The 18,844-nt window shown below is 49.6% G+C and overlaps 1 protein-coding gene across 10 annotated transcripts in view; it reads left to right on the forward strand.

Annotated features, from left to right (window-relative positions):
* PPP6R3 (protein phosphatase 6 regulatory subunit 3) overlaps positions 1 to 18,844 on the forward strand; it is a 1,896,334-nt gene that overhangs the window by 1,114,242 nt on the left and 763,248 nt on the right. For all 10 annotated transcript variants that reach the window (XM_078682862.1, XM_078682861.1, XM_078682859.1 and 7 more), the window contains one exon: positions 6,914 to 6,999. In XM_078682862.1, coding sequence (XP_078538988.1) covers positions 6,914 to 6,999 — 86 coding nt within the window. The remainder of the gene's footprint in view (positions 1 to 6,913; positions 7,000 to 18,844) is intronic.

Raw genomic sequence — 18,844 nt, forward strand, 5'->3', positions numbered from 1 at the left:
TGCGTTTCTCGTGTAACCTTATTATTTCCTTACAAATTTTCTTGTACATACTCTCTATACAACTGAGCGTCCTGTGTCTTCCCTCGGCTATATTATCACTCCACCTTGTCAGGACTTTCATTTCGGTCGGATCTTTAGTCGGATAATCTTGTTCCCTTATTAAACAATTAATTAGAAACTTTAATAGCATGAGCTGAATCTCAGCTTTTCTTAGAAACATGACTTCGCCAATACTTTCTGGGTCTGTTCCTGTACGAATGAAACGATATATTCTGTCTAGATCTTCTTTCATATTTGGTAGGGTGTCCAAATACTCGGTCACCCGTCTTACACGTAATGAATATATAACCGTACTATCATCACCTGGGACCGGATCATAACGGCATTCGGTAAGAGCTCGTCTGATATCTGCAACAGACTGATGTTTGGGCGTGCGCTGTAACGCACGTTCATGTAACTCGACTGACGTTACACGTTTGTGTGGCGGCGGGGTTCCCGGAGGACCTCCTCCCGCGGCCCCTAAGCTGGAATCGTCGACTGATACTCTTCGTGCTGGCAGAGTGACCAGTGTAGCGGGTACTTGTAATGTAGGCTGGACCGGGGGTACCGTAACAGGTGCTGTAACAGGTGCCCCGGTGACTGGAGGAGCAGGATTTACATTATTTACAGGAGCTGGCGGAACAGGATTTGCATATTCTGGGACTGTGTCGTCCAAATAGGACGAGAGAAAAATATCAGCTGCGGTCGGTTTGTGACGTAGCTTGGTCGGAACTAATGGTGGCGGAAAATTACATGGTGCTTCCGGGGTTGCTTTTGGCAAGCCCTCGGCAAGAAGAGGGTACATACCCTTAATAAGGGCATTCCTCTGTCTGTCTGACTGTTCGGTTTTAACTCGTTCACCTATTTCGATTAATTCCCTTTCTTGGGCTCTTTCTGAGGATTCTCTACTTAATTCTGACTTTCTGATTTCTTTTTCGGTTCTTTTATGAGATTCTTTGCGCCATAACTCGATGGCATCTTTCTGTGACTGTCTGGCTTTCTTTTTCCATAATACTTCTTCTACTCGCATGATGCACTCGGCATCCCATGTGCCTGATACAGGCCATCTATATTTCTCTTCTAATTCCTTAGTGTACTCGACCCATAAGTCTAGATATAATATGGCACTTATGCCATGCTTATGATACATAAAATGACCTGGACTGTCCCTAGGTGGGACAGGAACTGCTTCCTCGAGCAGACCTTTTCTAGTTCTTAACTGACGTAATTTTGAGAACAGAGGCATGACGTGAACTGGGATCTGGACACAATACAATACACAATGAACACAATAATGACTTGAGACTGATCACTCATACCACGACATTAAAAACACATGAAATAACATTAAAATAACAGTTCGGACAGAAACATTACCTGGAATACTTGAGAACAGAAACACATGAATTTCTCGAGAACAGAACTTACTAGAATTACTAGATGCACTGCTGAAACAGTACGAAACATACCGGTCTCATAAAGAGACACGTCAGGACCCGCATCCACCTAGGTGGATACTTCGTGTTGGATTTGCGTACCCAAACCCACGGACCAGAGACAAATTAATTGACCCTGTCTAGATACTACCCCAGCAACGGTACTCACCGGGCAGCAAGAGCGGAAGGCCTCGGACTGGACTGGACTGCTACGACGACGGACTACGAACTTCGGACTTCAGTTACGGGTGGGCCTCCGGATACCTCGGACCTTGGACTCTCGGCTTGGGCTCTGGTCGGGACTCGCCGCGTTCCTCCACCGCCTCGTCTGGACGCTGGACCGCAACCTCCGTCTCCTCCGTGGGCCTGAGGGATACTTGAAGCAGAAATATCTGCACGTGCACGGTATGGTTCCGTCACGGCTGCAGAGGGTCAGGGGGCTTGCGTGGCTTCTCCGGCGCGTGGGGAAAGGGCAAGTCCCTGTTCGGGCGCCATTATGTGGTAAATAAATAATTAATTACTGGTACTATTTTTCAGGATACTCATACAAATAGATAGCTCAATAAATAAGAGTCAAGATTCGAGGTAGCTGGAGTTTGCAGGTTTTTAATACAGGCATAAAGGACAGGAACAGGACAACCTGCACGGGAATAGGATGGCAGCTGCCGGGGGGCAGGATCGGGACAACAGCTAGCTTTAATAACAGTGTACAACATATATATACTAAAACAATTGCATTACAGTTAATACAGTAGGCGTAGCAATGGGCGGGGTTCGTAGCAGTCGCGAAAGATAAGGCAGAAAGTAGGTGTAACAAGAGGCGTGTACATAGACATGTGATGTAAACGTAACAGAATATGTCATAAATGGGGCGGAAACATGGAGGGGGCTACCTAAGGAGCCGGGACCTCTGATCTAGTGGTGCGCGCAAGCTGGCAATGACGTGTTACTAGGAGGAACTGGGGGCTATGACTTCTGCGCTAGAAGAGGAGACGAAAGTCTGGAGAGTCAGAGCGACATGTACCTAAACACTATCTAGTATCTGATGTTTAGAGAACATCTTGATAGAATCCAAAAGTTATCAGGGTAAAGGCTAACAGACTCTAAGACTGGTGCATGCATCATTCTATATGTAGTGCGTGTTGAGGAATATTAAATGACCATTAATACAGTATTTCTCTTACATGGAGACGTAAAGGCTAGACGATGACTGAAACTATTGATGCGATTCAGTAGCTTTAGGAATGCAGAGAAGGAGGGCTGGACTGATAACTAGAATCATAACATACTCTTGGCAGACTGGCAGGCAGAGCCAGGCCGAGCCGGGCACTGCGAGGCAGGAAGTAAGTGAAGGGTCAGGGATACAGGTGGGGGCTGTATCGCTCCTCAGCGAGGGTTCAGGAGACAGGAGCTGAATCTGGTGTCCGGGCCCTTTTGAGGCCTAGAAACGGAGACTTTATTCTGAATTAACGTGCACACTGTGAAACGTGGCAACGTAGATTTACATAGGCCTAATACTCGTAGCTTTAACGAGAACTGAAAACTGGCATACTAGAGATGGACACAACTAAAATTGCGTCTTTAATCGATCATAAGGGAATACATATGCATATTAATCATGCACATATAACATAAGATGGGGAACACGTAGGGACACAGAACATGGCAAAATTTACTTTTCCACATGATCCACACCACATTTTTCCAGTGTAACTGATCATCAGAACACATGTTGCACTATTTAAGAACTAGCTTGAGCTGCCTCCTCACCACATTTGGGAGATGCGGTCTATGGAGCTAGGTTGAGAAGTAACCGCTGAGCATTGGTGCAGTAATAAATCATCATCTCCATACCTGGGCCTCCTCGTCCCTCCTAACTACAACATCGCTAGGCTAGACAGACAATCTGACGAGAAAGGAGGAGGCATTGCCTGCATCTACCGCTCTAACCTCCTGGTCACGGAACTTCTAGCGGACACCACTGAATCCTGCGAATACCTCACCCTCGCTATTCACAGCAACTCTGCCCTACCATGCAACCTGCACATCTTTTACCACCCCTCAGGCATGAATGACTCCTTCACCGACCACCTCATGGAAATCATCACAGCTAAGAGTCCCAATATTGCCTATGATATTTTTCTCGGAGACTTTAACTTGCACTGGAACGATCCAAAGGATTCACATGTCAACGCCATCAAGGACCTCCTGGCCGATCAATCCCTGACCCAAGCCTGCTCACTTCCAACTCATTCAAAAGGGGCCACCCTTGACTGGGTTATCTCCAAAGAATCAACAGTCAAGCTCATCTCTATAGACCCATGCGACTGGTCTGACCACCACGCCATCACCTTTCTCTTACCTGGCACCCACAAGACTAGGGCATCTCAACTGGTGATTCCTAAACGCTGGATCAGAGACACTAAGAACCTACACCGCAGAGAACTCGAGGCTCGCTGCAAATCAGCCCCCCCCTCTCATATCACAACAGTCAGTGACCTCAGTGATCACTATTCTGCGTCTATCTCAAACATCCTGGATGATCTAGCCCCACTAAAGTTGAAAAGAACCCAAATCAAAGACAGTCCAAAAAAAAGACTTCTTCAGAACTGCACTAGAGAAGGTCAAGAACAGACCCCAAAAGCTCTTTGAACTGGTCAAACACTGCTCCAACAAATTGGCCAAAACTTCAAAGGAAACCCCCAAGTCTCTTATATCCTCAGAGAAATTCTCCTCCTTCTTCGCTGCCAAATCTCAGCCCTCAGAAATTAGCTTCACTCCATCACATACCCCAAACACCTCTCTAACCGCATTCTCCAGACACGTCGCCCCCACAGGCTTCACCCAAAAACCATGCTCACTGGACTGATTTTAAACTCTGACGACGACTCAGTGTCCAAAATCCTATCTTCCCTAAACCCTAATAAGAATTTTAATGGCCCGCTTCCTTCCAACTGCCTAGCTGCCGTCGCCCAATCCATTATTCTTAGCTGGACTACAATAATTAATGCCTCTCTAAGGCAAGGAACGATGCCCGACTCTCTAAAAGCTGGCCAATTCCTCCCCATTTTGAAAAAGCTGTCACTGGATCCAGCCTTCCCAGACAACTTCAGACCCATCTCCAACATCCCCCGTCTTAGCCAAAGTGATGGAGCAGCTAAGTCAACACATCAACATCTTCCACTTGCTTGATGATTTCCAATCTGGATTTAGACCAGGGCACAGCACCGAAACCACTATGCTCCACATCATTGATGATGCTCTCCAAGCCCTTGACCAAGGCAAAACCTGTCTCCTAATCCTCCTGGACCTATCATTGGCCTTCAACACGGTCAACCATGAAAAACTACTCGAACGTCTCAAATTCAGGATGGGTTTGAATGGCACTGTTCTAGAGTGGTTCAGATCCTTTCTCCATAACCGGTCCCAGAGATTCCTTGTCAACGGCAACCTATCCGCACCATCCCTTGTCACGTTTGGTGTCCCTCAAGGATCAACACTCTCCCCCACCCTCTTCAATCTTTACCTGGAACCGCTTACCGAAGTACTACGCACTGCTAATATCTCCTAACATATGTACGCTGATGACACTCTGATCTATATCAAAACCTCATCTCTCGAAGAGTTCCTCTCCCTGAACGAAGCCTTGAAACTCACTGTACAATGGCTCGCATCCAATCAACTCAAACTCAATGCAAAGAAAACGGAATTTCTCCTGATCACCCCGTCTAACATCCAATCCTGAGAGTCAATCATGGATTAAGGCTATCACAGCCCTGAATTACCCACCAACCATCCTGGATTCGGCCAAATCCCTGGGAATCACTCAACAGCAATCTGAACATGCGGGACCACATCAATTCAATGGCCAAATCAGCCAGATTCCACCTGAGCTATCTTAGAAAACTGAAACCCTTCCTTGATACTTTCGACCTAAAAATGGCAGTCCAAGCACTTGTCATCTCTAGGCTGCAATATGGCTGTTATACCCTCTCGGGTCTACCCAAGATCTCCCTGGCACCTCTAAAAGCCTGCCTGAACGCAGCCGCCAGACTACTCACCGGCACGGGGAAATACGAACATATTTCCCCACACTTGAAAGCTCTCAATTGGCTTCTTCTGGAGGCAAGAATACAGCTCAAAGTAGCATGCATCACACACAATGCCTTGTATTCTAAATCCCCTGCATATCGGAGGCAGAAACTTGTGATTTCCGGAGGAATCAGAAGCTCCCGATCTGCCAGAGACCACCTGCTCCAACCTGCACGCTTTTGGACAAAAACCTCTACAACCGGGCTTTCCCCGTGGCTGCTCCAAGAATATGGAACTCTCTCCCACCGGAGATCAGAAGAATACCCTCTCTGACTCGCTTCTAAAAAGATGCCAAATCATTCCTCATGAGCAAATATCTCGTTTAAACTTTGCCTCCACCACCACCACGGCCTTGATCTATAGCCATCTATTGCCTCCCTTCAGATTAGCTAGCTCACCCCATCAGAAACCTGGGGCCTTGTCGCGAACATTGGTTATTGTAATCTGTAAATATGTTATCTCAGCTTGATTATTTGGATATTTATTCTGTAATTATGTGCCCTATCTCCCTCATGTACCATGCATCCTGCCCTTCATTCGATTCCGTAACTGGATGATGCTGTGCCTACTCTGTACATGACTGTTTTCCTGTAAAGTGCTCTGATACCCTAACGGGTCAAGTTCGCGCTCTATAAAATACATCAATAAATAAAATGGAGCATGCCCCTTGATTAGCATGTGGGTGAGGGTTCTATAAGAACACGTCCTGTGCTTGGTGAGCACAAAGGATCAGGGCACAGTGACTGCTTGTTTTAAGAGAAACCCTCCACTTTTGGTTTATGTATAGAGGTTCGAGTAAACTGAGGACCTTTTCCACATAACTATTCCCCTCCACTTTCATTGGGTTTTGGTATCCTGCTACAGCCACATTATCACTGCTTTCTGTTCGTGTTTCTAATGTTTAACACACACTTCAATAGGCATAGTTTGGAGTTAGATGTTTTTTTTATAATATGGAAATTCACTTTAAAAATTCGCTCCCAGTAGGGCTTTCTTTATTAGTGGAGCTGAATAGATGGTGGTTGCAATACATGTCAAAATGTAACATAAGTTGACTGTTTAGTAAAAACATGAAAATATATCTAACTGAAATAAGTAATTTCCTGCAGAAATAATGCTGGAGTCACAGTAAAATCTTTAGAGCTAGCTTATAATGCCAGTATTGGCTTGCTTTTGGTGGTGATGAGAATGACATCCTGCCTTTTTTATTTGCTTTATTAAAAATACATTTGTTATGTTAGTATCTGTTAATTTAGTGTGGTGGCTATAAATAAAACAATAGTTTTAAATATACCATTTGCTTTATATTCATTTTTCGAATTTGTTTTGCCTTTTTAACATAATAGAGCTACCAGAGGAAGTCCAGGAGCGATGGGAGACGTTTTGTGCAGGTCCTTTGGGTGAAACCAACAAAAAAAACACAGTGGACCGAGTAAGTTCCCAGCGGGTGGGAATATAATTATTTTCTCCTTTTAATGCGAATAAGTTCCAGTCATTATGATTTGCTACTTTTTTAATATTCATACCTTGCAATTTAGCATAATAAAATAAATGTTGTGAATGTTTGGTTGAAGGTACATTGTTGACAAATTATCTGCATGCTTATGTTTTTTCCTTGACAACACTTACAGTATACTACAAGAAACAAGTAAAAAGAAGAGCCCATTATTCTCACTGTGCTCTGTGTTCGCTTGCTTACTCAGGATGATGATTGGTACCAAATGAGAGCTATAGAGTATTGATCAGCAGAACTTAACAGTTTACGGCATTTGAAGACACTGGTTGTGCAGGGTAGTGGGGGTGGGAACAGGACACTTCTGTAAAATACTGCTATTTTTGTCACAATAACAGTCTGGCATAACCAAGAGGACAAATGCAAAACGTAATAAAAAGCCATTTTAATAACCCTAAGCTAAAGTTAAAACTACAGGGGAAATGTACCTTCTCCAGCATTGGATATTTCAAATGCTTGAATATTCTTAATGCTGGGGACCACCAAACCTATTAGAATGGCTATAAACGGTGTTAAAATGGTGAACTGCCCAACAATGCTTGTTTAGAAGTGTATAAACATCATTTGAAAAAAAAACAAAATCAGAAAGAAACAGGTTAGTGTTAGATTCCTTACCTTAGAATATCCCCATGCGTCAGGCTGGATCCGGAAAGTTTTCGTCAGCAGTACCCTTGCGCATCGTTAAGTGACGTCTAAGGCTCTGCGTCCGTCGTCAGTGTCGTGATCGCTGGTATGACGTCGACTGAGTACTTAGACGCCGCCCTCGCCGCTGACGTCAGTTCTTCTTTATTCCTAGATCCTAGAAGAACAGTACTCTTAGACATTTTTTGACTAACTTGTTGATCTATTTTGGATCTCTTTTTCAAGTCGACTACGACTCCTGGTGCCGTAGGGATGCCTGGCTTCAAGCCGTGTGATGCCTGTCACCACCTGATGTCAGTGACCGACCCCCACCATCGGTGACTCTACTGCCTCGGGCCGACCACGACGACAAGTCGTGCCCCGACTGCCGGTCGAGGAGGAAGTCGAGGGACCAGTCGCGGAGCCGCAGTCATCACTCGTCTAGTTATCGCTCGTCTAGTCATCGCCAACACTCGTAGGGCTCCAAGTCCTCCGGTAAGTCGAGGCACACCAAAAAGTCGTAGAAGAGGCGACATCACTCTTCAGACTCCCTCGCGCGAAGCAGCTGAGGGTCGCGGCTCTGTCAGAGGTGCCGCCTCCAGGCCCATACCCACCGGCCCCTGTCCTGCAAGCAACGCCAGAGGAGATTCGTGAATTCCTCATTGCCATGAGGACTCACTTCCCTCCGTTGGGGCCTGCCGGCGCACCTTCGGACCCCGCAGACCCAACTTCGGGCCCTGGCGGGCCTGTGGCTCCTGTCCTCCTGCCGCCGGGTGCTTCGGCCCCGGCGCTGTCGTCGACTTCAGTCCTGAAGCCGCTGGGCCCCGTGGGATCCGTGCCTTGATCCCGGTTGACGCCAGTTGACCTTATGACTCCTCCGGTGGCGCCGACCCCTGTGGTGTCGCTCCTGGCGCCGTCCTCTGACGACGTCGGCCCCAGTTTCAGTCCGGTCTCCGGCGTCGATGGGTGAAGCCTTCATCTATGACCCGGCTCGGTCATTCCAGCCTGTTTACCAGGACACGGATGAAGGGGAGGACTGGGAGGGGTCTGAGGACCCTTCTGCACAGCAGTGCCAGTTGAGCCGGAACTGTGCAGATGAGCTAGGGGAGGCCAGTGGTCTAGACACATCGCCCGACACTGGATTCATCTCTCCTCCCTCCGTGGCTACGGAGGAGGGTGCTACGTATGGTGTGGTGTTGTGCAGGGCAGCCAAGGTCTTGGCTCTTGAACTCCCTGCTGGGGCCGTAAGGACTAACCTACTCACTGAGGTGCTTCAGCCGCCAGTAAGCTCCTCGGAGCCTCTGCTGCCGTTCAATGAGGCCCTCATGGACGTTCTGATGGGCACCTGGTGCAAGTCCTCCACAGTGCCTCCTGGGGATCGGAACGTGGCCTGACGCCACCGCCCGGCTCCGGGCGACCCTAGCTTTCTGTCCGTGCACCCCACCCCGAGAGCCTGGTGATCCAAGCTTCTACGTCCCAGACAGCATTCCCGCCACTCCCCCGGATCGGTAATCCAAAAGGTTTGATCAGTTTGGGAAGAAACTGTTCTCCTCATTGAGTTTGGGGTTGTGGTCTATCAACACCGCTTGCCTTTTGGGCTGTTATACCCACTCTTTGTGGGACACGGCTGAGGACGTGCTGCCCCAGTGCCTGGAGGAGGCGCGGGCCCGGCTCGCCCAAGCCCTTGCGGAAGGGCGGGATGCGGCGCGTTATTCCATCAGGTGTGGACTGGATACCACGGACTCTCTGGGAAGGGCTATTTCCACGACAGTGACGGTTCGCAGCCACGCCTGGCTGAGGTCCGCCAATTTCACGGGCAATGTCCAGGCCACGCTCATGGACATGCCCATCGATGGCCGTCGCCTCTTTGGCGACAAAGCAGGCAGTGCGCTTGAGTGTTTCAAGGACTCCAGGGCTACTGCCAAGCACTTGGGCTTGTCTGGCCAGCGCCAGCAAACTTCTACTTTTCGCCCCTTTCGTGGCCAAGGAAGGGGCACCCCCACACGTCCTGCCAGCCACTGGCCGCAGAACCAGCCTCAACACGGACGTGGTAACCGCTGGGGCGGTGCCGGGGGACAACGACAAGGTCAGTCCACAACCGCTCTCGCAGCATCTGCCTCAAAGCCTTCCTAGTCCGAGCTTTCAGGCCCATTCGACGCCAGTGGGGTGCAGGGTCCGCCAGCACCCCCTCCACTGGCGTTCCATCACGTCGGACATGTGGGTGCTGCAAATCGTCCGAAGGGGCTACTCCCTCCCCTTTGAGGTGACCCCTCCAGCCATGCCACCGCATGTCGGGGGATCACTTGCAAGCTTCTGCAGATGGAAGTTATGGCCCTGTGGGCTAATGGGACATCGAGCGTGTTCCTGGGGCAGAAGTAGGACGTGGTTGCTACTCCCACTTCTTTCTGGTACCCAAGAAGGGCAAAGGAGGCCTGTGGCCCTATCTTGGACCTCTGGAGCGTCAACGGCTTCCTCCGGAAGGAGAAGTTCAAGATGCTGAATTTAGCTCAGGTCCTAGCTGCCCTAGACCCTGGAGACTGGATGGTAGCGTTGGACTTGCAGGACTCATATTTCCACATCCCCGTCCTGCCGGCCCACCCGCGCTACCTGCGGTTCACGGTAGGCCACGGTAGGCCGGACTAAACTCGCCCAATCCCTTGCAGAGGGTCGAGATGCGGCACAGTACTCCATTAGATGTGGACTGGATACCACGGACTCGCTGGGTAGAGCGATGGCAACGACTGTGGCGATTCGTCGCCACGCCTGACAGAGGTCCGCACACTTTTCGGCTGTTGTCCAAAACACCCTTATGGACATGCCGTTTGATGGCCGTCGCCTCTTTGGCGACAAGGCAGACAGTGCGCTTGAGCGCTTTAGGGACTCCAGGGCTACGGCCAAGTCCTTGGGCCTGTCGGTCCCATGCCAGCAATCTGCTGCCTTTTCGCCCCTTTCGTGGCCAAGGAAGGGGCACCCCCACACGTCCTGCCAGCCACGGGCTGCAGACTAACATCCAGCGCGGTGGCGGACGTGGTAACCGCCGTGGCGGTGCCCGGGGACAACGGCGCGGCCAGTCCACATCCACCCCCGCAGCATCCGCCTCAAAGCCTTACTAGTCCGAGCTTTCAGGCCCACAATACACCAGTGGGGGGCAGGGTTCGCCATCACCTCCTCCACTGGCGCGACATTACATCGGACAGGTGGGTGCTGCAAATCGTCCGAAGGGACTACTCCCTCCCCTTTGAGGTGATCCCTCCAGCCATGCCACCGCAGTACCACCGCATGTCGGGGGATCACTTGCAACTTCTGCAGGAGGAAGTTATGGCCCTCTGGGCCAATGGGACATCGAGCTCGTTCCTGGGCCAGAAGTAGGACGTGGTTGCTACTCCCACTACTTTCTGGTACCCAAGAAGGGCAAAGGAGGCCTACGGCCCTATCTTGGACCTCTGGAGCGTCAACGGCTTCCTCCGGAAGGAGAAGTTCAAGATGATGAATTTAGCTCAGGTCCTAGCTGCCCTAGACCCTGGAGACTGGATGGTAGCGTTGGACTTGCAGGACTCATATTTCCACATCCCCGTCCTGCCGGCCCACCCACGCTACCTGTGGTTCACGGTAGGCCACGATCATTTCAGTTTACCGTGCTCCCCTCTGGCCTTACCAGCACCTTTCGGGTGTTCATGAAAGTGATGGCGGTGGTCGCTGCTCATCTGCGCCGATCAGGGGTTTCAGTCTTCCCCTATCTCGACAACAGGTTGTTGAAGGCGGGCTCGTCCCAGACAGTAGTCTCCCACCTCCAGACTACGGCCGACCTCGTGCACTCGCTGGGGTTCTCGATCAACCTGCCGAAGTCGCACCTGTGCCCCTCTCAGAAGCTCCTCTTCATCGGAGCGGCTTTGGACTCAGCGCAGTTTCAGGTTTATCCCCCGAACAGCGGGTTCGGGATATTCAGGCTCTGATTCCGATCTTTTAGCCTTTATCCCGAGTTTCGGTCAGATAGACGCTGCGGCTCCTGGGGCTGATGGCCTCCTGCATCCTTCTGGTGCATCATGGCACGTGGCAGATGCCGGCTCTGCAGTGGGACCTGCAGTTTCAGTCAGCCCGGCATCAGGGCTACCAGTCAGACTACGTCCTGACCTCGTAGAGCACTGCGAGTCAGTTGCAGTGGTGGCTCACGGACCGTGATTGGGTCAGCGGCAGATCCCTCTCCCGACCCCAACCGGAGCACGTAGTAGTGACAGATGCGTCCCTCCTGGGATGGGGGGGGCCAAATGGGAGAGGCGGAGAACAGAGGCCTCAGGTCTCCGGCAGAGTCCCGGCCCCATTTCAACCTTCTGGAGCTGCAGGCAATTCGATTTGCACTGAAGGCATTCCTTCCCTCTGTCCAGGGAAGTGTAGTGCAGGTGTTCATGGATAACACCACCGCCATGTGGTACTGCAACAAACAGGGCGGGGTGGGGTTGTGGACCCTTTGTCAGGACGCTCTGCGCCTCTGGACATGGCTGAAACACCAGGGCGTCACCCTGGTGGTTTAACACCCGGCAGGTTCCCTGAACACCAGGGCGGACTAACTCAGCCGTCGGTGATGGATCACAAACTCGGACGTAGGCGCAAGGTCTCTTACAGCAGTGGCGAAAGCCTTGGTTAGATCGATTCGCCACCGAAGAGAACGCGCAATGTCATCAGTTCTGCGCGTTGGAATTTCCAAGGCAGCACTCGCTCGGAGACGCTTTTCGATGCGAGTGGAGCTGCTGTCTGTTGTACGCCTTTCGCCGATACCACTTCTCCCCAGCCTGCTGAAGATCAGGCGAGACCGGGCCCAAGTCATCCTTGTGGCTCCGGACTGGGCACAAAGATAATGGTATCCTGAGCTACTCAGCAGGTCAGTCGATCCCCCGATCCGTCTGCCTCTTCAGAAGGACCTTCTGTCGCAGCAGCACTGGACGGTCCTCCACCCGAACCTGTCCAGTCTCCACCTCCATGCGTGGAAATTGACGGTGGAGGCCATTTGACTTTCCTCCTGAAGTCTGTGATGTGGTTCTGGCAGCCAGGCGTCCCTCCACAAAATTGATATACGCTTGCAGGTGGAATACATTTGTGGCACGGTGCACAGCAAAGACTGTGAATCCACTCTCTGCCCCCCTTTCAGAGGTTTTTCTCTTTCTTCTTTCTCTTTCCCAGCAGGGCTCTGCTCTGGGCATTATCAAAGGCTACCTCGCGGCCATTTCAGCCTTCTTAAGGCTTCCCGATCAGCCTTCTCTTTTCAAGTCCCCTGTTGTAAATAAATTCTTGAAAGGCATCACACACGTTTCCTCCTGTCCCCTTCGTGATGCCTCAGTGGGACTTGAACCTTGTACTGACTTATCTGATGGGCGCTCTCTAAGAGCCACTTCATAACTGTCCTCTCCGTCTTCTTACTCTTAAGACTGCATTCCTGGTTGCCATCACCTCTGCCAGGAGAGTGAGTGAGTGAGGTCCAGGCTCTATCTTCTAAGCCTCCTTTCCTTTCTGTCCATCCGGACAAAGTTGTTCTGAGGACTTGTCCTTCTTTCTTGCCCAAGGTGGTCACAGCCTTTCATATCGGGCAGTCCATCACCTTGCCCGCCTTCTTTCCTGCCTCCGCATCCCTCAAAAGCGGAAGAGAGGCTCCACTGTCTGGACCCAAAACGTGCGCTCTCCTTCTCTCTAGACCGCACACGCCAGTTCCGGGTGGACGACCAGCTCTTTGGTTAAGTGGGCGCTAAGAAGGGACGGGCGGTGCACAAGCGATTCATCTCTCGGTGGGTCGTGTTGTGCATCTAGGTCTGTTATTCCTTGGCGAAAAAGGAGCCTCCTGTGGGGCTGTGCGCCCATTCCACTCGGGCCACGGCGGCTACTACTGCCCTGTGTCGGGGAGTCCGCTTGCAGGACATCTGTCAGGCAGCTACTTGTGCCTCGCTGCACACATTTGCTAAGCACTACTGCCTGGACAGCCAAGTCCAGAGAGATGGCTTTTTCGGCCGTTCCGTTCTCCAGGACTTTCTGGTGTGATCTTGGTTCGCAGACCCCCCACTGGGGTTGGAATTGCTAGGGTATCTAATATAAGGTAAGGAATCTAACACTAACCTGTTTCTTTGAGATGCACAAGTTACGTACCTTAGGTAACAATATATCTGTAAGGTCAGTAGTTACTGTTAGATTCCTTACCGCCCCACCCATCCTCCCCGTTCTGTGAACCGATATCTAGGGTTAAGGCATCTCCCTTTGAGGGCCCTAGTGTCATGGCACCAGTGTCGGTTTCGATCATGGCTCTGCGTTCCTGGTGTGGAAAGCTGTGTACAGAACTGACGTCAGCGCGTGAGGGCGGCATCTAAGTACTCAGACGTCATCCGGGCTACCACGGTGCCGACGACTGACGCGGAGCTGCAGACGACGCTTACCGACATGCAAGGGTACTGCTGACGAAAACGTTCCGGATTCAGCCTGACTCCTGGGGATGTTCTAAGGTAAGAAATCTAACACTAACTACTGTTTCTTGCAGATATATCGTTACAGAATGTAAGTAACTTGTGCCTTAAGGCAATGAGGTGGATGGGATGAGTTCCTTACTCTTAGTGGACACCAAATCCCTCATTAGTGGACACCAAATCCCTCATTTCTGTTCGCTTGTAGTGGTTGCGTGAATCTCTGAAAAGGGGTCTGCTCTTTATTTTCTTTTAAGGGATTTATAATTATACTTGGCCTCACTGGATTTCAGCCAGCCCTGGTTACACCTTCAACCATGAGTTTTGTCTGGTTTTATACTTAAATATTTTTTGGCCTATAGGAACATATCCACCTGCTACCATGGCTGAGAAAGATAGATCTCTCTTCAAATAGTGTTCAGACAAAAGATATTTGTAGCTGATGTTCACAATCTGTGCATTTATTGTCATCACACACCTCTTTGTGGCATCTGCAAGACATTCCCTTTCCAAGAGGGAAAAGAGGTTGGCCTATATCTTAAGTAGGGAATTTCCCAGTGTAAAGGGGATGCTCACGTTTGAGATGGTTTGGTGCAAAGTGCTTTGCCAGACACTTTCCAAAGGTGGAACACAAAATTAATCCTGTGAAGCACTCAGTTGATGATAACCACTGTAGCACTTGCATCAGCCTCTGCAAATGACTTGACAAAGCCATCAGAAAAGATGTTGAAAAAGGCAGAGAACTAGTCTGTGCACAAAATAGAATGAAAATCAAGCTCTGCAGTGCCCCTGCTAATAGTCCTCAACAATGACCTTACAATTGACCATGAGAAAGCAACTATTGTTGTCTTGCTGGTCAAACCAAGTATCCTGCTGAAGGCCATCCTGTTAATGGTTAAGTAGAACTTGTTAATGACTAGTGTCTGATCATAATCAGCATTGGTGCCTGTCTTTGGGGTAAAGTACAGTTGCCAGCCCCCTCAGGGCTCCAGCAGGCAGTCCCTGAAACTGACATCACCTGAAACTGACATCACCTGCAGCAGTCTTTGGTTTTAAAGTTCATTTCTTTGACCTGCTGCCCCTGGGCAAAGTCGGTCCTGTTCCCGTTATTGACACGCAAACGTAGGGCCACCTCACTTGGTCCTGTGGCTGAACTGTCTTTTTCCAGGGGGAAGAACAACTTCCATTTTTGCACCGTGAATCTTTTATGAATTCACTATGCTGTGCATTATTCCGCCATCTAGTGGTTGCGTCCGGAATCGTAGTATTACTTTTGTTTTTTTTTTGTGGTCTGGTGGGCGTCGACATACCACTATTTGGTGTCCTCCATTGACGTCCACGTGCTTACTCCGGAAGCTCCCACCTTTAGTTGCCATCTTCAGATTTTTTTTTTCCACCGTTGGGTCTTGATCGAGACAGAAGGAGCTCCGGAAGTTTGTTGAGAAGAATCCACGAAAAATATCAGGAAAAACTGGAAAACAACTTTAAAGACACACCACCCTCCGAGGCAGTATACCGGGACGTAGAGAAGAGGAAGAAAAACGAAACGTTGATGTCCTACGGATAATGCGCATACATGGGGCTCCCTGGGCTCTTTAAATGACAAGCCACCATTCAAGTTGTGCGACAATTACCACCACAAGTACGCACAGAAGGATCAACATCCGGTCTGTCAACTTTGCCTGCCGCTCGACCACCGAAGCGAAGATTGCAACACGTGCTCGGAGTTCACCCCAAAGACTTTAAGGGTGAGGGAGAGGCAGAGACGAGCGAATTATAACATGCAGGGTCAAGAACCACCATGTCGCTTTGAGACCTAGGCGCCTCCAGCGAGGAAGAGGACCGCGTCGCCGAATGGCCCGATGGCGAGGTGGATGCACATGTCCAAGTCGTCGATGTCAAAAAGAAAACTCAGATAGAGGTAAGGGAAACAGCGACTCCTAGACATTCGACCGACCAAGTGCTCAAATAGCCTCAGCATCAAAACATTTGACGACCGCAAGTGCGTCCAAAGACAAACAGTCCGTGGGTTCCTTTGACAAAGACTCCCAGACAACAAAAACCCTCGATAAAACAAAATCGGCGAAGAGCAGTCACGAGAGACTCTTCCACATCGAAAAAAGAAGGGGTGAAACAACCTTCAACGTCGACAAGGGCCATGAGAAAGATCAAATATCTCGAAGAACAGGCGTCGGAGCTAGAAAAGAAAGAGGATCGAGCCTGAAATGGCAAGTATCCTGCAACACAAGAAAGATTTTGACGAAACCATGAAGAAATTCAAAATTCTGCCGAAAACTTCAACGCAACCCGAAAAATACATCGAGGAACTAGAGAAACCTAGAACACCTGAACCGGCTGAGGGAGAAGAGTATTACTTTGAGGCCGAGGTAGAATAAGAGGACCAAACCTATCACAGTTCAGACAGAAACCTCGGAGACACAAGACCTGCAGTGGCAAGACCTCCATGCAGACTCGCTAGAAGAAAGGGTAGACTCCTACCCTTTTAGGACCTCACCACCCTTTGACATTGGGTTGTACAACCAGGTGATAAAGAAGTGCAATTAGAGGAGGGAAAATCGCAATCCTGTTTTATCCTAGAGACCTTGCTGCCCACACAGACAAGGAGTCAATTATTTCCCATGCTACCAAGTGTGCTGGACCAGGGAAAGGAAGCTTTTAAAGAACCTGCTACATGCAAGGTTGGAACACCAAGGGGTGAGAAGTACAAACACTCCTCTAAGGACCCTATGTACATTAGAGGGATCAGTGCCTGCTGTTTCTATGAAGGCTTCCACAGCCAGGAAAAGAGCTAATGTACCCACTAAAGTAGGTCCTTCCAGACAAGAAGAGCAAGAGAATGAATCTCACGGGAGGAAAGATGGAATGAAGCGCCACAATTCAGTGGCGCATAGCAAATTCAAATGCATTTATCAATAGTCATGCATACCAGAACTGGGAGGAAGTAGGTGAACTGCTGAAACATCTCAATCAATCAATAGGGGGAGGAAGAGTACTGATCCATTCAGTCTCCTTAGGATTAATCACTAAATCGGGGGGGGGGGCGGGGGGAGGGAAGGATCACTTGTCCTGCATAACTAGGGTATGCAGGTGGATGTGGGGTGTCTCCCAAGTAAAAAACCCTCATGCACGTGTAAAATGGAATCTCGTAGCGGTATATGGTGTCTCCCCGCTCTTATTGACACGTGTGTGCATAATCATGGGGTTAGTATTATGCACCCTCCGCCAGGAGGTATTTACCCAGAGTTAAAACAGTAGTGATCGTGAATAGTGGGTAATAGGTGTTAAAGGGAATTGTTTTAAAATACCTGAACAAGCAGACTGAAACTTTAATTGGTCTGAGTTCAGGTAGACTAGAATTGCTGGTGTGCAGCTGTGGAATAATTAGGACAGTGAGAAAATGAAAAGGTATTTTGACCTGTTCCATTAGTCAGTGGGAGGTCGCATTGTACCTCACGAAGTAGTGAGTTGCACTTTCTTCGGGTCGGCGGCACTGAAAGGAGTAATAATCTTATCCAGGTTGAGGCAGGCAGAGACAGCACAAGCTGCGCCGAAGGAGAACAGTCCCAGTGAGGCACTCCTTTCAGTGCCGCCGACCCGAAGAAAGTGCAACTCGCTACTTCTCACTGTATTCACTACCCTGCACTGGTCCTGAAGAAAGCCCAACCGACCTATAGAGGCGACTAAGGCTGAAACATGTCGACCGCATTTTAAAATCACCACATCAGTGCGCTTGGATTCCTAATTATTCCACAGCTGCACACCAGCAATTCCCGTCTACCTGAACTCAGACCAATTAAAGTTTCAGTCTGCTTGTTCAGGTATTTTAAAACAATTCCCTTTAACACCTATCACCCACTATTCACGATCACTACTGTTTTAACTATGGGTAAATACCTCCTGGCGGAGGGTGCATAATACTAACCCCATGATTATGCACACACGTGTCAATAAGAGCGGGGAGACACCATATACCGCTACGAGATTCCATTTTACACGTGCATGAGGGTTTTTTACTTGGGAGACACCCCACATCGACCTGCATACCCTAGTTATGCAGGACAAGTGATCCTTTTCCCCCCCTGATTTAGTGATGGCTGCTGAAACATCTGCCAGATCAGCTCCAGAGAAGGGCAAGCCCCTTGGTGGAAGAAGGAAAAGACATGGCAAATACAGGTTCAAAATCGGCCCTGGATGCTGCTGAGATATTAAGCAGACAAATTATGATTGGGGTGACGGAGAGAAGACACGCCTTGCTAAGAATCTCAGGATTCAATGGTGAACAACTATTTGGAACAGCTGTGGCCGATAAACCAGTTAAAGGGAAATCAAACTGCAACGTCCATCGGGGCACTACAATTTAGAGGTATGCATGGGGGCGGGGAGACACCATCACGGAGACCAGCAGGCAGGGGTAACTACCAGCCAGTACCCTCACACCAAACTTTTCAACAATGTTACCAAGGAGGGAGCCAGGGCCAGCAACAGGGTCAACAACAACAATGTTGGCAATATCAACACGGAAGGCAATCCTTTCGAGGGTGCACTTGAGGAAGAGGCAAACGGCAAAGAGGGGGCAGCAGCCAACTTCCAAGTGACTGCACTATAAAGTTTGCGCACACTCTAACAAGATCTCAGAGGGTGCAACAACAAGTAGACGTAGTAAAAGATCATGTCCCAGAGAACAA

The sequence above is a fragment of the Lissotriton helveticus genome, chromosome 3_1, assembly GCF_964261635.1.
Source record: "Lissotriton helveticus chromosome 3_1, aLisHel1.1, whole genome shotgun sequence".
NCBI lineage: Eukaryota > Metazoa > Chordata > Amphibia > Caudata > Salamandridae > Lissotriton > Lissotriton helveticus.